The following is a 22,081-nucleotide window of genomic DNA, read 5'->3' on the forward strand; positions in this document are numbered from 1 at the left end:
ACACCCACCGTGGAATACCGTACCGGCGGTGGATCATTCACGTCGCGTAGCGTAGCTTGTAGCATCCGAGCTCGGTGAAACGTAAACGGAGTCGTACGTTTGTAATTGTACAACACACACACACAGTCTTGTCCGTCGTGTGTATGGCACCAGTGCATGCAGGAGTCGTACGTTTGTAATTGTACAACACACACACACAGTCTTGTCCGTCGTGTGTATGGCACCAGTGCATGCAGGCTTCACGTTTGAAACGGAACGGACGGCCGCGGCCGCCGGGGTGGATCGGCCGACAAATAACAGTGCATGCGTGGATTGTTCCACCTCAATTTCCAATGCATGCACTGTTTAATCACCATAACAAACATTTAACTACGCGGTGATGATATAGTTCATTAAAGAATGTTTGCTTTAGAGTGCAAAATAGGTTATCATCTTTATTTGAATGTCAGCCCATTATAATAAGTGATATGAGTGTATGTATGTGAGGAAAACATCATAGTTTGATATGGAGAAAGTTTCGTTGCGCGGATAGATATTGAAAAGAAGCATAATGTTGTTATGACGACTCAAGGGGATTGCTTGCAAATTCTTCTACCTTGCCGATTCTTCTACCTTGATTCGCGTGGTCGTGCCACGGGAGGATAAATGATTGTGGACGGCTTTTAATCAATATCCGTGTACCAAAAACTGCGAAAAATAGATATTTTTGAATGAATGAATGATTTAGAATATGTTCAAACGTAAAAATTAAATGTAATAGGTGGCATTTAGTTGAATAAAAGGCACATAATCTTGCCGATAAAGCGCGGAATTTTAAGAGGATGGATGTTCAGTATATTTTTAGACGATTATTTTTTCTCGAAATATATAGCAATTGCTAGTAACCTATGGAATAAAAGAGCAAAAAAAAAAAAAATGGCATACACATTAAAAAACAATCCTTAGTTGTGGAATTCGGGTGCTGTTATGTTGAATGTACCTTATTAATCTGGCTTCGCGGTGCATTTAACAAGGGCCTATGCATATATAGTTGACATAATGGAAAAAAAAAGTCCCGGATGAAGATATACATACATGTATATTCAAAGTCTTTCATGTCTTTGTCTATAATACAGGTCAAATAAACAGAAATTATGCTACAGGAGGTCCAGATCATGTCTCGTTGTTCATTTGCAAAGCCCACTGCAAAAGAAGAGAGAGCGATAAGAAAATGAAAGTATGGTGCCAATTTCCACATTCCCGGTGAATTGAATAATACAAGATTGTATGAACTGTAAGTCTGTATTACCTTCCGACGCAAAATATTTGGACTATTTTCTGTCAAAAAACACGAAAATTTTCCTCATCTCAGGAATAAGGGGGAGGGGTGACTACTACCCCCCCCCCCCACCCCACTCAACGTCCCTGTTTCTAAGGTACCTCTCTATATGGAAAATAGTTTTATTTCACAAGCCGTGAGTGTAATTTTCGCATGTTTACCTGACCAGTGATCTGAAAACCTCCCAAGAAGATCACTATCAGGGAGTATACAATTATTGACATGTTCTAAGTTTCATGAAATACCTATAGATTAATTTCCAAGATACAGAAAAACAAACAAATAAACAAACAAGAGACCATATGCAGCTAGGGGCCCCCGAGTATTGCAAGTCCACCTTCCATACATTCTTGCAGACTCTTACCTAATAATATGTATTGCAAACTTGGGGCTGGGGGCAGCTTTGAGAGCTTCTATGTTATACATGTACATGTACTATGGGGGTATGGTGTCTGTTTGCATATTCCATCACACTGTTCAGAAAATTTACGGTTAAAAAGAAAAGAAAAAAAAAACTGCCTCCCCCTCCAAAGAAATCGATCCCCGCCCAACCCCTGGAGCTACTATACCCCCCCCCCCCCATCCCATATATCCATTTAATTGATCTAGGCTTCTCTCTCTCTTCTCCATATTTCTTGTTCCTTTTCTCACACTTTTTTTTTTAATTTTCTATTCCATATATTTCCCAAGTTTCCTACACTCTTTGGAGTTGTAAGCTCTTCACCTCCTCTAACCCCCTTCCACAGAGGTACCCACATAATGCATAATGCATGCATGGTCTTTTCAGTGGGTACCCCCACTTTTTTCACAGAGTGTATAAATACAATTGTACGTATGTATGTCTTTTTTTGTTTTGTGCCGATCACATAGACATGAACATGCTGTTATCTCTGGCGAGTTATGTATATTTTCAATGACACACATGTCAAATTTCACACATTTCTTTGTACATTCCTTTGAAAAAAAAAAGAAGTGCAAATAAGGCTTGAATCATTGAATCATAATGCCGGCAACACATTGTGGAGGAGGGATAAAAACAGAGAGGCTGGTCTCCGCCACCCAAATACAGTCAACCTTGCTCAAATCGAATAACCTTGCTCCAAATCAAACTCAAGTCAAATAATCGCCCAAGTCGAAGGTCTTTTCAAGTCCTCTTCTCTTTATACTGTACAATGAGGAATTTTCATGTGCATTTTAATTTCGTAAATTTCGCAAGCACTAACATTTGCGAAATTAAATTGCATGCGAAAATTCTTGCCTACATAATATGCTCTAATATGCTCTAATTTGTGAAATTTTTATGCCGCGAATATAGTGTTTTACAGTATTCTACTGACTTTAATCCCTCATGAGTCAAATTTTCTCTAAGTTGAAGCTATTTTTCTTCAGTCCAAATAGATTCCACTTACATATATAGTTGTAGGCAAGGTCGATTGTACGGTAAAGGAAAGAGTGGGAACGTCGAATTCACCTTAAAAAGTGGCACCTTGTTGTAAGCAAGCTTGTTATTACAGGGTTTGTCTGTACAGCATATTAATAAGTACTTGTACATGTACATTTGTACTAGCATCACACGCCAACTCTGACACAAAGATGAATAAATACCATGTAATCAGTGTAAAGCCTTGTGCGTTCATGAACATAGACATCTTTATTAGAAATCACTGACACTCAGCGACTCAAGTACATATTTACAGATGTAATGGGAGAGTTACAGATTCACATCCTTGGATGGACCTTGTACGATGTATCAATGACATACCCTATAACTGCCTAGACTTCCTGTGCACTGAATTACACTGCACATGTAATTGCAATACACAATGCATTTAGTGTGATTTGTAAGAAATGAAATAAAAATCTTTCATTTCTGATGTGATGAGAAATGAAAAGTCACGTTTCAAATTGTGAGTGCTTATGTTGATTAAAAATTTGTAATCGTTGTTTCTTATTCTTCATTGTTTTCAGTTACAAATGCAAATAATCAAACAGAAAGGCTTCCAGTGATATTACATATGATGTACTGGAATTCCACTTGGGCATCATGGCTTCTAACAGTCATTGTACATCAGAGCATGTTGTATGTTAAGTTGTCACATCAGTTACATCAGCTCTTTGACAGGCATCATTCGAATGCAGCTTCCACATCATCTCCCACGAGGAGGGTCTAAGTTTTGCTACCACACATCACAAATAGATCTTAAAATTCTGAATAAAACTAAAGCTCCTTCTGACGTGAGAGATGCATGGCAGAAATATAGCGAAGTCCACAGTATGGACAGACTTGAGGGCCTTCCTGATCCTGTAAGTAGCATAATGAAGAATGAAAGAAAAAATTGAATTACATGTGCAATTAGATTTGTTGGCGGTTGACAAGGGAAATGCATGCACTACAACTACAATGTACATTGTGTATCAGGAAATAAAGAAGTTTTGGTACATCCCAGGTACAAAATCCCAATCTGAACATACATTGTATAAGCACATGAAATGACAGGGAATCTTGAACTTAACTGTACATGTGCACACAAGGCTTTTTACACAGAAAGTTGTGCATTATCATACAATTGTACATTGCTACTGGAAAACTTATTCCTCTCAGAGTATAAATAAAGTCACAGATGGCCAAGTGGAATATCTTTTTCTACTTTCCTTCTTTTTCTTTCTTTCTTTTTTTTTGGGGGGGGGGGGGAAAGCAGTCAATCAGTGACAAATTCTTATGCAAACAGCAGAGTCAATGACTTACCAAATTGATGTAGACCTTCGGGTGGCCAAGTGGGCCTCCACCTCCGTCACAGTAAACACTGCGCCCCTGGATCACAATTGGGGGCTCCTCATCCACCAGGTCAATAGCAAACTTCTCATTCACCTAAGTCATGCCAAAAAACAAACAAACAAAACAAAACAAAACAATAAACATGCAGGAGAGTCATGTCATGTAACATACATGTATATGATACTCTATACATTAAAAACAGATTGATGGTTAATACAGTACAGGTTTACAGTCAGCTTTGCCTAAATCGAATTTAGTTGGACTAAAGAAATACATTGTAGCTTTGACTACTGTTAAAGGATTAACAATAGAATATGAAGAGTACATGTACAAGTACTTGAAACCTGACTTAAAGCAAGGTTGACTGTATGTGAATGCATATACAGTACATGTATGCATGCTCACCAAGTACATTGAATAAGAAAACATAATACATGTACTGTACAAGGTTTCTGTCTGCTTTCTATTTCATAATGTAAACTGGAAGCTAACCTGTACAGTTAAACTTGATTTGTGAGATGTAGGAAAAAAACAAACTTAACTTTGTACTGCAGACTGTTACGGTCTGTATTCCCCCCCCCCCCCCCCCCAAACAAATTATGATGCTTTATCTTCTTGAGGGTTCTCTTTTAGTTTTTGTTCATAAATGTATGAGTTACATATTCATACATGTATTTTTTTTTAAATGATTAAGTACATGTACAGTGTATAAGTATCTATATCATCAAAATAATGTCATTACTGTCTGAACTGATTTCTTATTGCACATTATATATATATATACACATGAACAGACAAAAAAAAAAGAAGAAAGAGAGAGCAATATTTCAGTAAATAGGTGATAAGTGCTGTAGTTGATGTAAGAATTGTGAACTAATGTCAGCAAAGCCCCTGTTCAGTATTTGGACTTTTCCTGAAATGTTGCATTACATTCACCTCTTTTTGTCTGTCCACAAATCGAATCCTCCTGTAATCCCCATCATCAAAAGCCTGAAAAACAAAATACATAACAAAATAAAAGTGAAATGTCGCACAAGGTGGATTATTCAAAATTAACATACAAGTTTACATACTGTACATATTTCTTAGCATGATGCCCTTTTTGGCAAATTCAGTTTCTTTCTTCATATCAATTATCATTGATAACTTAAGTAAAGGATACTTATACATGTGTAATGTAAATTCTGCAAACTGTCATACAATGTATTAACAGGAATCTCTACTCTGTTCAATATGACTCAATAAAAAGGGGTACAAAACAGAACAATTACACGTACAATGTAATTGAACTCGGACAAAAACATGGATGTCATGGATTTTTATAAGGTAAAAAATGAGACCCCTATGACAGATAGCCCGAGTTCATCCCAGAATAGCTTGTCATAAGAGCTGCAACAAGGGATTTCTGCATCAAGGTAAGACACTAGACTATTCTAGTGAGTAGAAAGGATTCTTTATCTGACCACTGGAAAATAATGTCATTTTCATCATACAGTTAAACTCGCATAAGTCGATCTTCTCGGGACTGAGCAAAACACATCGACTTAGGCGATTTTCGACTTGTGCGTAAGTCGAAAAAAATCGACTTAACAACAGTTACACCACACGTACATTATGCATAAAATGTACATGTATGTTGTCTACTCTGGAGCCGAGAGCTGGAGAGGTGTGCAGCAGCACGGGTCGCCCGGCAGGGCCGCGGCTAACTTTGCATGGACAGTGCATTAGTATTGGCACAGGTCTGATTACTTTACACCCTTGTTAAACCTTGGGGAAGTGAATATGAAGGATATTTGAGCAGTATGATTGATTCCAGTTTACCATACCGTGGTTTGAAATGCGTGTAGAGGTGTAATTCTGATTTACCCGTGCCCGTAACTTCCCCCTACCCTCCGCTTTGAAAACTCTGCAGCTTCATCCATCCACTGCACAGCGCAGACTGCATTAAACATAAACAGACTATACACAGCCCAGTCGCTGCGCTGTACGCACAACTACAGTTTACACAACCCAGTCGCTGTACGTACGTAGCGCTAGCGCGACAGGGCTGTACCAGCGGACCTCCAAACACGAAGAGAGTTCAACAATCGCATGCGATCGCTTTGAATTTTGATACTTTAGATCATTTTTTGTCACCTGTCTGGTCGGGCTAGTTCTTATGTAAACAAAAATTGACGTCTCGTGATTTTGACAGTGATTCATTGCACAATAAAATCTTATTCGACTTAGGCACAGTGAATTTAATGGTTTTTCCGTGAAAGTGTTCTTGGAATTTCATCGACTTAGGCGAGTATTCGACTTAAAAAATTCGACTTGTGAGTGAATTAATACACGCAAGTCAATGGGGAAAAATCGGGACTTTTTAAAATCATCGACTTGCGCGATTATTCGACATATGCGATGTCGACTTAGGCGAGTTTAACTGTATGTGTACATGGGTGGAAATAAGTTGCTTGGCACTTGGTGGAGGTCCGAGCTTCACTCTCTAAGTGCTTTTCTAAATTTAGTTTCAACTGAAATACAGAGACCAAAGAGGCATTCAAATTTTTAAGTGTGCTTGCAGAAGCACATCAATTTAATGGATAGTGAATTAAATTGCTGTCAAATTTAACTGTTTGAAATACAATTGTACGTTTGAATCACTGCACTGGCTGAAAGAAAAAAAATTGCTGAAAAATGGAGTAGACAATTGTAATTTCTCTAGAACCCAACACTAAAACACATAGAAAATCTAGCAGTAGACCAATACACTGTACCAACTTCTAAGTTCTACCTTGCATTATTAGTCATCACCAGTGGCGATATATAAATTTTGCATGCACCTCCATTATTTTGCATGAATGGCTTGCCAGGAATTTGGCTATGTATTGCACAGTGGGTGGTGAGCTACATGTATGACAAGGATGGACCGATACATAAATGTATAATTTTTTTTTCTATGATGTAATCCCGTCATATTACCAACATTAGATTTTTTCCCTTAACCTTAATCAGGCCAGGCTTTTTTTTTTGGCTATACTAAAACCGGAGGGGGATGGATTCGCTGACTGCATTCATGTACACATGGAAGCAGCGTCAAGCACGCCAAACTATGCCACTCGGTGAATGAAGAAAATTGGGACAAACTGAATGGTTTAAATGTTGTATCTTGCACAACAAATAGCACATCAGAAGAAGAAGAAAAAAAAACGTAATATGTTTACATACAGTAAGGTGAAAGGAAGTAACTAATGTGTAAAACCTACACTTCTGGGCTTTGTGGTGCCAACAAACTTTTGGATCCATGTTGATATCTCAAACTTAAGGATCCTGAATACTTGTGATAGTTTATTTTCAATCACTCACATATATTTGAACCAAATCGGTCAATGAAAAGGTTGATGTTGCTTGGAATTTTATGTCAAATCACTCTTTGAGGTAATTGCGGCATACGCTGCCTGCCTAATCTGAAACTGAAGTCAGCTTGCTTATATTTAAACACACACACACACACAAATAGACTTGGCTGAGGAAGGGGGAAAAAAAGGTAACATTACCAGTATTCAGTGGTATTCGTATGGTACCAATACCGACTGCTTGTGTGCAGAGCTGCATTTCGAGATAGACCATTATTGAAAATCAAGTTATTCTAACACTTCAAAAAGTGTCAAAACAAAAAGGTACAAATGTGACTTGCACTACACTAGCATCTGGAGAGACTCCGCTGCAATTACTTGTATAATTAGGGGTCCAACACATCCACACCCTGTTTTTATATCAATAGATACATGTACCTAAAATACCTCACAATTTGCCTGAAACTTTACTCAAATATATCAAAAGAAAATACTCTGAAATCACAAGCGCACAGTGATTGAAAATGTGATTTTTGGTACTGTACACGCTTCAAGATAACTGCTTCGAACATGTTGGTTGTTATTTTGAAGTGTTCAGTTGCGCCGTATTTTGAAACCAACACCCCTACCCTCTAACAATACATGTACATCATTACGTGCGAAAAGCACATAAATTTAGTCTAAGGTTTCCCTTTGCTTTGTGCATTTATAATCTACAGTAGGCTATCATTGTTTTGCTGTTGATTTTGTTAAAATTTGTTTTTATTAGGTTTTTCAATAATATTTGGAGGAAATAGGGCAACTTCAAATCCCCAGTGAAGAATGCAACACCACTGCATGTAGTCGAATGCGTGATGCACTGCCACTAGGATTCTAGCTATCACTCACTGTCACTAGTGTCAGTTTCAGTGAAACTACACTAAACAAGTGACAAGTGTCGATGACGATGTGTTGGACACCTACTTACTGACCTAGATTCTAGATGCTTCAGGTCTGCTATGACCAGTATAACTTATAAGTTACAATGCACTGAATAACCAGGGTGAGTTTGTGCATGTTTAGAAGTCATTTGGATTTTTCTACACTACTTAGACCAAAGGCATGGCACAGTCACAGTCACAGTTTACACTAAAGTCTACAGACGGAAGGCTACAACTAGCCAGACCAGATGCCGTGCGTGCGAGGCACGTAGCCCGACCAGACGCCGTGCGAAGCACACGGTGTGTACGGCGACACAACAGGGCCGGCCAGGGCTGAGTGACGCACGGTGTACAGCAAAGATCAATACATCATGTACAATAAACACTAACGTTAGGATCTTGACTTTGAAAGTTTGGTCGCTAAGCCACATCCAGCTTATGATCAGTGAATTTAGGCCCCTATGTCTTTTATCACTCCAGTAATTACCTGTCCTGTGTGAGTCACTTTTTCTCCTGACGAATTAGGTTTCGTGTGCACCGCTACTGACCGAGATAACGGTGAAAGCTGAGGTAAACGACGACAGCAAGTTCTGCTCAACAGCACACACCTGAGGGCCGCCATGTTGAAATCGCTGAATAAATTATCTCGACAAGTCGACCAGCTCTCAATGCAGCCCATCTCTGAACAAGTCATTCGGATCCATGCCTTGACAATTTTACTTACTTACTTTTAATTTCCATTTCCGCAAAGATGGTGTAGGTTAGAGCCTGTTTCGTTGATCTGGATTATATGCTCGGCTGCTCTTGATCCTTTTAATACTGTATCCTGGGCTTATCTCATTCAAATGTGTATTGCAAAAATCTATCATCGCTGGGGTGAAAAATGCTTTGAGACCAAGGACCAAATTTATTGTGATGATGATATTTTAGACAAAGAAATCAATGAGGATCTTTTTATACACTTATATACATTGTTGTATTCAGATGACACTCTTATTTTAGCCGACAGTGCAGAAGAGCTTCAGTTGGCTTTGACTGCATTGCATCGATATTGTAAAGATTGGAAGTTCGTGTCAATACTACAAAAACTATAAAGGTCTTGATTTTTTCAAGAGGCAAAGTAGGTAACTTTCCATTATAGTTCAGTTTTGGTGAAGACAAACTTGATGTAGTAGATGATTTTGTTTATTTAGGTATTCAATTTAATTACAATGGAAGTTTTAAGAAGGCTGTTTCTAAGCAGGCGTCACAGGCAAGGAAAGCACTTTTTTTCTATGTCACTAAAGGTTCAGAAACTCAAGCTTCCTGTGGATATTCAATGCGAATTGTTTGATCAGTTAGTGTTACCAATACTGTTGGTTGTATGGGTGTGAAGTTTGGGGTTTTGAGGATTTGAGTCAAATCGAAATTTTTCATAGGAAATTCTTGAAATCGTTGTTATGTGTAAATAGATTCACACCAGATTATATGGTATATGCAGAAACCGGGAGAACACGACTGGCTAATACTGTTAAATATCGTATGGTTATCTTCTGGCCGAGGATCGTAAAGGGTTCTGCTATTCATTCAGGTTTTATACACTCCAAAGATTAATAAGTCAACAGGACACGACCTTTGTATTTAAGTGGATATCTCATATTGAGGACATTTTATGCCATGCAGGTCTTGGTGTTGTATGGCTAAGAAAAGGGGAAGGATTTAGTAATAGCTGGATATTGAGCACCTTGAAGCTGAGATTAAGTGATATGTCTAAACAGGATTTGATGGCAAATGTTTGGTCAAAATAGAGTATGTTTAAATTATAGGATTTTTAGGACGAATAGTCTCTTTGAAAGGTATCTAGTCCAGTTGAGTAAGAGGGATAGAATTTCATTGAGCCGTTTTAGATGTAGGTCAAATCAGTTGCCAGATAATAGAGAAGATTTGTACAGTCATTATTGATGAAAGGGATGTTCAATGCCCTTGTTTGGTGATAGACATGAAACAGGTGACGAATTTCACTATGTTTTCGTATGCCCCTTCTTTGAAAAGGAAAGACAGTTATATTTAAGCAATCATTATTTGGTTGAACGTCCTTGCTCAGTACACATGTCCAGATTATTTTCATGTTCGCATTTAGGACAGCTTAAAAGATTAGTATTATTTGTGAGGCTGATCATGTCATATTTTGCAAATTTGCAGAAGCCTGAACAAGTTGAGTGTACTTTAGTCAAGAAAGAAAATATTGTAACTCGTAGTGGTAGAAAAATTAAGCATCCAGTGATACTCAATCTATAGTAGTTGTATGTTACGATTATTTGGTCGTAATATATGGTTCATACAATTAGTTAACCTTGCTTGCAAATTTGTATATCACTGTATATTATGTTTAGTATATCTATTTTATATACACGTACATCATTGTAAATCACATGTTCTTTGTTATTGTAATGACCATAAAGTATCTTGTATAACTATGTGTTGTACTCTCATACCCCGGAATGGGGTCGGAAGAGTCAATAAAATCTAATCAATGATGATGATGATGACACTTGTACATGGTAATTGCTCGTATAGTCAAATACACAATTCTTCCTATGCTCGTACAGATTATTAGCTATTATTAATTCACAGAGCACACCAAGACCACATCTTCTGGAAGAGAATTCCACATAAATTATTGACCACTCTGCCCATCGATCACCCCACAGTGGCAAACTAGAGTACTTCCTCCTCACATCTCATGAGCGTTTTCAAAGATTCATTTTGAGCATGGACCCCTATGGCTGCGTTCACATAGAAGTATTCGGTATTCGCTATTCGGTATTCGGTATTCGGTATTCGGTATTCGGGCCCCGAATACACCAACACCCGCACCGTCAACTCACCGTCCCATGCAGTGAGGATTTCTTCCTCCTACATCCTAGCAAATTGGTAACAATTTCTAAACTGCATCAGAATGTCAGTCTACATGCTTATTTTTGCTAAAGGGCAAATCCAGACCAAAATTGTCATTATTTCATAAACGAGAGACGGTATACGCTGAAAGAAAATCGAACAAGTTCGATTCCCACTTTGCTATACTTTTCGCAGCTATTCGGTACTTTCGAATAGTGCCCTCCTATGTGAACCGTTGTGAGGAAATCCTATCGTTCGATTCAAGCTATTCGCGTGCCCTCGAAAAACGAGCCCGAATACAAACTTCTTTAAAGGGAAGGTAAACCCAAAGAGCAATGTGGATTGAGTGAAAGCAGCAACATTAGTAGAACACATCAGTGAAAGTTTGAGAAAAATCGGACAATCGATGCAAAAGTTATGAATTTTTAAAGTTTTGGTGTTGGAACCGCTGGATGAGGAGACTACTACAGGATATGACGTATGAGTGGACAACAATACAAAGAAAATATAAAGGATATTCAACAAAAATTCACTTTTCTAGAATTATGAAAGAGCAGTGGACCAACCGCTTTCAGAAAGCAGGGGGAATAATTGCTACCCTTAACATATGTCAATATCAAGTTGATGGAATTTGTAATTTTCATGAAAAATGGATTTTTGTAGTATTTTCTTTATATTTTCTTGATATTGTAGTCCACTCATACGTCATAACCTCTAGTAGTCTCCTCATCCAGCGGTTCCAACACCAAAACTGTAAAAATTCATAACTTTTGCATCGATTGTCCGATTTTCCTGAAACTTTCACTGATGTGTTCTACTAATGTTGCTGCTTTCATTCAATCCACATTGTTCTTGGGGTTTATCTTCCCTTTAAGGGTCCATGTTTTGAGTAACCACGAGTTCTTCCACCACTGTTCAGTAGTGTGATATTGATCGTGCAAATATTTGTAAACATCAATCATGTCCCCTCTTTTTCACCTGGACATGATACAAAATGGTACGGGTCTGCATGATGGTACGACTATTAAAAAAAAAAAAAAAAAAAAATAGGTATATATTTGTACCATGCTATTTGTAAAAGGGGCAGATCCAGGAATTCCGTAAAAGGGAGGCGATTTTACAAAAATAAAGGGGGTGCATGTGTCCGCCCCCATTTTTTATTTTTATTTGATTTGTTTAAAAAAAAAATAGAGAGGCGGTGCGACCCGGTGCACACCCTCTGGATCTGCATGCCACTAGGATAAAATGGAATCAATTGGATTTACTATCAGTGGCCCTTCTTTGGACACATTTGAGTTTCCTGTACGATGCCTTTAAACAAGAGTCTTACATTATCCTCACCCAAATGTACAATTGGAATTCTAATGATTGCTAACAGTTTGCTTGATTTTGCAACAGCTTGCGAAATGTGGTCCTTGAATGTATAACGAGAGTCTACTAAAACTGCCCGCCGCGTCCGGGCGCCTCCAAGATCCGGGGCGGGTCGACGGCGCGGCGGTCGATGGTTGGGCCTATAGGCGGGTTGTTTGGAGTCGAGTTGTCCTGGAACCCTTGGCTTTTTGCGAGCTCGTTCACGTCAGTGCAAAATTAAAACTGACATATGCCCAAGTTTTATCTTAATAAAACAAATGATGCAGAAAATAGATAATAAAACACAACTAAAATATTTTAAATGACATTTCACATTTTCAATATTTCAGTGATTTGCCTTTACAAGATACAATATGCAGGCAGCCTACACCATACCCTCCGTCACTAGAGATAGACTGAAGCTCCTTGATCCCACGCACAGGCATCTACGTATAGATATCTTTATATCTACGTACACTGTACTGCGGTTTATACATGTATACATGCCGTGCATGATGCGTGGCGTGCATAGCTAAATCGAGTGTAATGCCAGAGAAGCACTCGAGTCGGGAGAGAGCGAGAGTGGTGTGGATGTCTGACGACGACCGCGTCTGTCCCCTGAGTCCTTACCTTGCTTCCGATCCTGCAGAAGGTAGCTTAGCATCACTAATGTCAAATGAAAAAAGGTAATTTTGGTAAAATTTTTATCTTTACTGTCAACAAACTATAAACTAACCCCGGAATTGTCAGTAACACGTACGCTCTGTACGTACGTGCGTGCTGGGGGGTCGGTCGCCGGCGATCGCCGCGCCGCGCTGCGCTGGTGGGTGGGTGGTTGGGTAACTGCGACCAGCCGTGTGAAGGAGCCCGATCCCGGGGTCAGTGCACATGGGTGGGGTAATCGTGCAAGCCAAGGGAGGCTTGGCAAGGCAAGTATTAAACGTTAGACTTATATAGGCCTAGAGTGAAATTGAATTAAAATCAGAGACTCCAACTCTCCCGTTTTCGACGGGAGATCTCCCGCCGAAAACCTATTTTTGCAAAATCTCCCGTTCTCCCGTTTGAGATTTAATTTCTCCCGCCCTGGCTCTTTGTCTCCCGTTGGAAAGGATTTCTTACATATTTCTATCGTATGTTGAAAAAATAAGCCTTTAGATAGCACCAGGGAGCATCTAGAACCCTGGGAATTTCGCGCTTCGCACACATCAACTTTGAGTCTCCCGTTTGCTAGGGGTTTCAGGCGGGAGAATCTCCAGATCAGAAGCTACTTTGTCTTTGGGTTGGAGTCTCTGTAAGATTGAAATGAGTTTTATCTGGAACTTCTGGAATCTTGTTAACATGCTGCATTACAAATTTGCTTGTCCTTAAATGCCATGCTTATTAAATATGCCCGTCATCACGTCATAGGCTCTAGTCTGGGATTAAATTATAAATCCGCTCATGGGGGGGGGGGGGGAGAGGCTCCATCTCACAAGGCGCTCTAGGGCCCTCACGCTCATCTCATGAGCACCTCTGGCTCTGCAGCTCTGGGATGGATGTGGGGTCCTCAAGAGGCCCCCTTCTGGCATTGCACATAGGTCTCCTCTTTATTTCTCATCCATCTCACATCTTTAATTTATAAATGCAAAATGGTCTTAAGTTCGCACTGCGATCTTTTTTTTGTTACACACACATGTCCACTTGCGCCCACCATGATGAGAAGAAGAAAAAATTCTATCTACATACGTGTATTTGTTTTGACAAAAATCAAGTTTAGATAATCAACTGATGTGCAGTGACCTACAGAATCACGGGTGCAAGCAGGTTCGCTCAATGCACAGCTGCACACCTGTTGGCCTGATCTGACTCGGTGCTTTTCGGTGCTTTTTCTGCGGCTCTTGCCTCTCCATTCATGAATCGACCCCATGAAAGTAAAGTCTGACAGCATTTTACAAATATTCATAACAACAAAAATAAAATATGAACTAACCTAATGTTGTGCATATATTCCAGATTACTAATAATTAGTAATCTGGAATATATGCACAACATTAGGTTTAATAGTTCATATTTTATTTTTGTTATGAATATATGTAAAATGCTGTCAGACTTTACTTTCATCTTATAGAATAAAGATGTCTTTTCAAAATACCGGTACCTATTTAGTGAGTTGGAGGTTGAACACATTATTCCTTTGAAGATATTTCTTAGAGGTGGTGGCATTTCACTGGTGGCGCTGCACTGGTGGGCCATGATCACAGAAATTTATCTGAGAACTGTTATTTTAAAACAACAACTTTACAACTATGACAACCCACTCTGCTCTGCAGAGCAACCAAGTTTCTATCCCCAAAGCCAGCTCCTGCTAAGGATCATTGCAGAAATTTGACACCAGTATCATATTTACTTGAAAATGAATCCATGGACCATACATTGTAACTCCTCTGTTACCAAATTACTCTTACTGTAAACATCAATATTTTTGCATGATTAATTTATCACGCTGAGCAGCTCAAAAAACAAATTCACAAGTTGTTGAATTCACGCATTCAGCCCATTCACAATGTGGAGAGAAAATTGTGGAGATATTTTCACAGGTTTTAGAATTCGCACTACCCAGAATAGTGCAAAATATGCAAAAGTTAATGTACCACATAAAAATGTCTGCATTTACAGTACCAGAATACAAGTAATCCAGATGTGTGCATCTGTACAGAAATATAAGATATCTATTTATAATTGCAGACCTACTTGAAGTTGATATTTTGTGAAATTCTGTTATTATACAGTATGTAAGCAGTGTGTTTTATGTAGAATCAGTGATTAAATCTACATTTCTTGTCGAGATGAATTTGTTATTATGATTGATCTGTTCCCCACTGCACTGGTGCTATTAACACTCAAGGTCAAGAGAGATCCTTGGATGGCATAATTGCCACTTGTGGGCAGGTTTCAGTGAGATTCACTCAGACATGCAGTGTGTAGTCAAGTACTGTGTTAATCTTTTTATGTCTTTCTTTTCTATCACCATTGATATTCATCTACATGTAGTTGGGGCTAGAGTGTCATTCCTCAACACAACTGCCTGACTTCATCATATCCTGTCAACGTCTTGATCACCATCTTCTACAATGGCTAGTCCAGTCTATGGTCTCGCAGCCATCCTCAAAGCAGTTGTCAGGACTGGTCCAAGCAAATTCATGCAGCCCCACATTGTTCCAGTTCAGAGCTCTAGATGCCTCGGCACATGGCATCCACCGGCAGTTCTGAAGACATTGACTGCAACTGCCTGGCCATGCAGAATATCTGCACATCAACCAACTAACTCAAACAGGCTTGCCTATCCAGTATCTTCATGTGTGATACCAACACCGTCACCTGTGGTACTTCACATCAACACATTAAAGATGAGGACATCCATCAAGCGTCGGTGCAAGGACTGCAAGATCGTGATAAAGAATAAACAAGCCTTCGTTGTTTGTGAAACCTCACCAAGGCACAATCAGGTGCAGGGGAAGCCTCGCAAGCCAAAAGTAGAGCTGCCACTGTATCCTTAGGAAGCAGCAATGTAGGGACATTCTGAAATGTGGGAGCAGGTGAGCTTTCAACAAACAGGGATGTGAGCTGCCTCACAGTGGATGGTACAACTGCAGTGTCCCTTGACGGATGCATACCTAGGTACTTCTAGGAAGAATTCCAAGGAACAAAAGACTTGTGAGAATATGACTTACAGAAGTTTGTGATGTTTGCACAGTCAAATGCTGGCTGACACTCACCAGTAGCTTGTTAACTTGAGTGACTTGAGTGTTTATTCTGAAAATATTACCTCTAACAAGAAGAATACTGGGTACATTCTTGCAGGCATTGGCCTCTCTGTTTGTTAGCAAATTGATGTAAAAAAATTAACAGATTGGATGAAATTCTAAGAGAATGTGGAAAAGTGGGTTAAAGACCAAAATGATAAGCTTATGTTGCCAGGTCATGTACTTGGATTCAAGAATTTTCTAAAGGATTCTTCATCATCTTTGAGTTATGGCAGTTTCAACATTCAAGTATGTAATTCTTCAAACATTTCCTGGGAGGTTTGGTTCAGTGTAAGTAAAACAGGACAACCTCATCACAAGTGAGATTTGATCCTAATACTGGCCACCTGATGATCAAGAATTCTAGACAGTTAATAAAGTGGTATTCACAAAGTTTTGAAGGGGAATGTGCTACTCTCATGGCACTTTCCAGTTTTAAAGTGTGCAGTGCCCTGTGCACCTCTGTAGAATGATAATCATACACCAGGTATTTTTGAAGGGTAAATTCAAGAGTGAACTTCAGTGTAACAGAAAAAAAAACCCCAAAACATTGAACTTGGAATCTATCACACATTGTCTCTCTCCTCTGTAAGCTCATCATAATCTCCTTCAGCATGGTCTTTTTAAGTGAAAGGAACAAACAAATTAAAAGAGTATTTTCATAGCCCCAGATTGATACATTACAGTTCTTGGAAATGTGTATCATGTATTGTATATGTCGAATATTTTGTGAGGTCTTTATTTTCACGAATTTCAGAAGTCAGATGCTTTATTTGCAAATTTAAAAATATGAATATATTAACTCTGATCCCAACATGACTGTGATGTGCACACATACACTTCTCTGTTCAGTACGGTACTCCACAATCGCAAATTTAACCATTGCTGAAATTGTCAGGAAGTCCCGATTCGTGAAGAATTAGACTCGCTAGATATATGACGTACATGTATACAGTATGAAGTTCTTCGCAGTCGAGCATGAGGGAAATTAAAAATGTACAGCTACAGTTGTACAAAGTCTACATACAGGAACTTTTTCATGTGTGACATCTAGTGTCTGCACTATGTAATTGCTTCTATCAACCAGTTCCTTTGAGTTGACCAATACTCAACTGCTGTACATTTACTAAGCATTATGTCAAAGTACAGAGGTATCCTTTTAACAAGGTGAATTCTGTGGTCCTGATTTCCAATACTGTATGTAGCTGGTCTGTTTTTCATACATTTACAATGAGGTGTCAGTTATAACAAGGTAAAATTAGCGGTGATGTACAGTATGCACACTGTATTGCCTGTGAAACAAATGCCATATGTTGGAGTGGCCATGCACTGATACTTTCTTCCAAGTCTGCTTACCCATTGAATATGTGGTGTACTATTATCAGCATTTTCTTTGCTGTATTTGTGGCATTTTATCACTTCATCTTGTTTGTAAGCATAGACTTGAAGATCAAATTAAATTTGTTACATTGTGTTTGACAATGCACAAGACACTCTAGTCAGTGAAGGTGGCATCCATTTTTATTTTGAGGATGTGTGCTTGAGAGGGTATGCCTGCATAATGTGTGTGTGTGTGTGTGTGTGTGTGTGTGTGTGTGTGTGTGTGTGTGTGTGTGTGTGCAAATGCTACATGGTGTGAATAAGAAAAAAAAAAAATAGTGGCTGCATTGAGACGCAAGGTGATCAATTTCCCTGACCCTGTCAAATCAGCCATGATTTGAATTTGGAGGTCAATGATAAATGTTTCTTTTAGCACACACTCCATGATTAGGTTGTCAAATATGGTATTTTTGGATCAAAATTGCAAGTCATCCATTGGTGAACATATCCAAATTCAGGATTGGAGTTTGCAATGTACAAATGTCACAATGGAATGTATTTACACTGTACTGCAATCTTGTGACAAGTTTGTAGGCTTAACTTTCACCGACTTGTCCACTTAAGTCAATTTTTGCAAGCAGCATGATTAGGACATTGAAGGGGGGGGGGGGGGGGAATCCTCCTTTGAGCCAAGCAAGGTCTGACAAGGGAAGACATTAAAAAGTGCAAAGTGAGATGCCATTTTCCTTTGATAGGCAATAATTATTTTGACAGTTGTCGTTACATAAACAGTGCTCAAATTAGCCTATAATCTATGCAGAGGTTGCAGCTATTGTCTTTGCTGTTACACTTAACATCTGATGCGGCAAGACCATTGTTTTTGCTGATGCAATGAGACTATAGTGGACCTATCCAATCTTGTTTTAGTCATTATTTTTTATCAACTGCCGATTCATAGTCGATAATAAAACAACTAAAGCTAGACAAGTGGATTCAGGCGGTGGATGTTTTGCGTGCATCCACTGTTCGTAGTCTTGCCGCATCAGACGTTTATCGTAACAGTAAAGAACGTTGTTGTAGCTGCATCTTCTACATAGATTATAGGCCATGCTCAAATGGATGCTGCAAACTTTAAACAGAAAACTCCACGAGACTTTTAAAGTTGTTTTTCATATCAAAATTTATTTATTTATTGTAACAATCACTCGGTACATGACCACACTGCATTATCAAGTCCAATGCACTTGTGATTCCCATACTGAAATAGCCATTGAGATCTGTCATCATCAAAGTCCTTTAATAAAAAATAAAAAAAATAATTGATAGTCCATGCCAAGATACAATGTATGTTGCATTTCAAATTACAAGTACTGTACATGTAAATGTTACATGCTGAGTTGAAAAAATAGAACATTAAGTGCAAGCACTGGAGAACAAGATTAAAAACATAGTGGTGAGCAAGAAGTACACTGTATCAGGAACAATGTCAGATCTTAATGAAAATAAGAGACAAAAGTCATAGACGGGATAATCTATCCACTTCGACTATACAGCTGGACTAGTTTATGATAAGCACACATGTTCTGTCTTAAGAAAATAGCAATAGGATACTGATACACATGTATTGTAGCAGCAACTGACAGCAAAAGCTCAATGTAGATGGATGCTTCAATTCAAAGATTGCAACGGCTTCTATAAATGCTTTCGAGCAGGTGGACGGTCTACATGTGGGTACAGATCAGAGGGAAGTCTTTTCTGTGTAGATTAACATGTACAGCTTTACCTAAGCATGTCTTTCCAACTGAAAATATTGCATACTTCAAAATTCTAATCTATAATTAGCAGCAATTAAAGTATGGTTTGGTGCTAATGTAATTTTGCATCCACGCAGATATCTCAAATTCCACAAAACTAAATCCAACCAAAATCATACAAAATACATAATACCGTTTTTCAAATCACTCGCACAAATCTGAAAAGAATTGGTAACGGGGAAGCATTGATATCGACGTCTACATGCACACCAATGATGCCAACACATTCTGAAACTGAAGTTAGCCATCTAATTTGCATGAACAGTAATGAGGTACATAGTGATACTGCATGTCATTGCTTAACTCTTTATGTGCCACGTTCGCACGTCCGGCTCTGTCGACGGCGTGCCAACTTCGCATATTCTGCTCAACAAACAAAGCCGCCAAAACCGATCGATAAATCGCTAATCCTGCGGTACAATCAAAGCGTTTCTTGCGCTTTTGTTCCTCTCACATACGGCTTGCATTCTATGTGGTGATTGACTATCAAGCGGTGTTCCCAACTAGATTTGCGTGTAAATTTTAAGTTTCTGACACTTTTTATGTGCAAAAGTCATGCCTTTACAGTAATGTAATAACTGGTAATTCAAAAGAAAAATTGAAAATAGAATTGTTATACATTGTATATGGAAACAAAGTTTGGCATTCCTCTTTAACTTTGCTCACTATTATGTCCAGCTTAACAGAAATTTGTAGAAGTTATATAAATAGGAAAAACAAAATTCTTTCTCAGAGCATGACTACCTTCGTGTCTCAGAATAACGTGGCACACAGGGGGTTTCCTCCATGGCACATAAAGAGTTAAATCAACTCTGCAAATTTTGCTGAGTATACAACCTGAAACTGAAGTAGCCATGTACAAATTGCATGAATATAGAGGCACGAAAATTAGATGCCCGACTTCAGTTTTTGATTGTGTAGGTAGCAGTGCATACTGCAAAGCTTGTAAAGAGTGAATTGTTTGAGCAACAGCATGTAAGTTGGCATTAATATTGATGCTTCCTGATACTTGAGTCAGTTCAAATTTAAAACTTTTCATACCACATATTTTCTTCTGACAGACTGATTATGAGTTTGGCTCAAATAATTGCCGATATCTTCTCACATGTTTGTCACAGGAAAAATAAATGCACGGGAAACAAGGAAGGAATATGGGCTTATTTACCCATTGTAGCCTCTTCATCATTATTACCCAAACACTGCCGGGTATCCAGTTTCACACCTGGATCAAAAGAACCATTATATATATATATACAATATATCTTGACAATGTGTGACAACAGTTTTTAAAGTGATTGGACAGTCCCTTGACCATTGATCTTTGCCACTACAACAGGCTGACAAATATGGTTTCTTTTTATTTCTTTTGCTTTAACAAAAATGCCTCTGGCGACACTTTGTGGTGGAGGCATAAAACAGAAAGGGGGAGGGGCGCCCCCCTATTTGCCACCATCACTGTACGTAATTTCAGGGCTTTAAGCTCTCAGATTTCATCAAGAGGTTTGTGGTGGCTCTTCCATGATATACGATACACCCAGGTCCACATGTACACTGTACCTTAATACTGTATGAACAATTGTTCACAACAAAAATTTGGACAGCGCCTCTCTCAAAAACTATGTAATATGACTACCACTACATTATGGCTCTCATGCAGATTTTGATAATATCAATCTCACAGAAAATACTTAATAATCATCAGGTAAACAGCAGCATATAAGAAGAAAGCAATCCTCTGGTGAATATGATTTGAAAAAGTATTTTTTTTTTTATCATGGAGAAATGAACTATCCCGACACTCTAGCATATGGTATAAGTTTGGGTGTAGACGTACAAAATACATTACACACATGAACTTTACAAACCCACATTCATCTGCAATGCTTGCAAGGAAAACCATAGTTGAATGCATAATCAGCATTTCCAGGTGCAGGAGTTTAAAGTTGATAATGCTTTCCTGGTTCCTGATTCTCTGCCACCTCAGAAAATGTCAAACCTTGTTAACTCTCATATAGAACTGCTTATGTGTCTTCTCTGTATTGGCAAGAAGAATAAAATGAAAATAACACAATACTTCTCCTCTACTGAATCTGGATACCTTATAGGTGTACCCAGACACTAAATATTGTCATTTATTGCAACAAAAATAATAAAGTAAGCACTACAAGCAGGCAGTCATATTGGATTTAGGATATGACTACATTTTCATAAGGAGAGGATAAACTGTGTTGGATGCAGATACTAAAGTCAACACAAATATATATTGTTACAGCCACAACACTTGGCGCTGTCCTGTCACAAATGGCGCTGTTTCACGCTCCAGCTGACACTTGTCGTCCCTCGGCCATCACCTCTTCTATCGCCTCTACTGTCCTGGGCACCTCGTTCAGGAGTTCAGCTCCATCAGCGGTTATCACGACATCGTCTTCGATGCGAACCTTCAAGAAAACAAAGGCAAAGTGGGAGAAGTAAATCATCCATGTGTTAAAAAAACAAAAACACCCAAATTCTCATCATAGAATATCGTATATGGAAATACTCAATGAAGCACATGTAAGAACAGAGTGTAGGTCATAACACTAATTTTTC

General features: G+C 38.7%; 2 protein-coding genes and 1 pseudogene across 2 annotated transcripts in view; 1 reads left to right on the forward strand and 2 right to left on the reverse strand.

Moving 5' to 3' along the window:
* Nucleotides 1–2,943: 2,943 nt before the first annotated feature.
* LOC140232774 (NADH dehydrogenase [ubiquinone] iron-sulfur protein 6, mitochondrial-like) lies at nucleotides 2,944–8,995 on the reverse strand. Its single transcript, XM_072312889.1, has 4 exons — nucleotides 8,837–8,995; nucleotides 5,031–5,084; nucleotides 4,065–4,187; nucleotides 2,944–3,620 (listed from the first exon to the last, which is right to left on the reverse strand). The coding sequence occupies exons 1-4, from the start codon at nucleotides 8,969–8,971 to the stop codon at nucleotides 3,537–3,539; spliced, it is 396 nt and encodes a 131-aa protein (XP_072168990.1). The 5' UTR covers nucleotides 8,972–8,995; the 3' UTR covers nucleotides 2,944–3,536.
* Nucleotides 8,996–9,194: 199 nt separating this feature from the next.
* LOC140232853 (uncharacterized) lies at nucleotides 9,195–15,825 on the forward strand (annotated as a pseudogene).
* Nucleotides 15,826–18,840: 3,015 nt separating this feature from the next.
* The window catches only part of LOC140232530 (xaa-Pro dipeptidase-like), a 29,540-nt gene continuing 26,299 nt past the window's right edge, over nucleotides 18,841–22,081 (reverse strand). The window contains exon 15 of the mRNA XM_072312626.1: nucleotides 18,841–21,930. Within this exon, the coding sequence (XP_072168727.1) occupies nucleotides 21,805–21,930 (126 nt within the window). The 3' untranslated portion in view covers nucleotides 18,841–21,804. The remainder of the gene's footprint in view (nucleotides 21,931–22,081) is intronic.

This window comes from Diadema setosum, chromosome 9 (genome assembly GCF_964275005.1).
Source record: "Diadema setosum chromosome 9, eeDiaSeto1, whole genome shotgun sequence".
NCBI classification, from domain to species: Eukaryota; Metazoa; Echinodermata; class Echinoidea; order Diadematoida; family Diadematidae; genus Diadema; species Diadema setosum.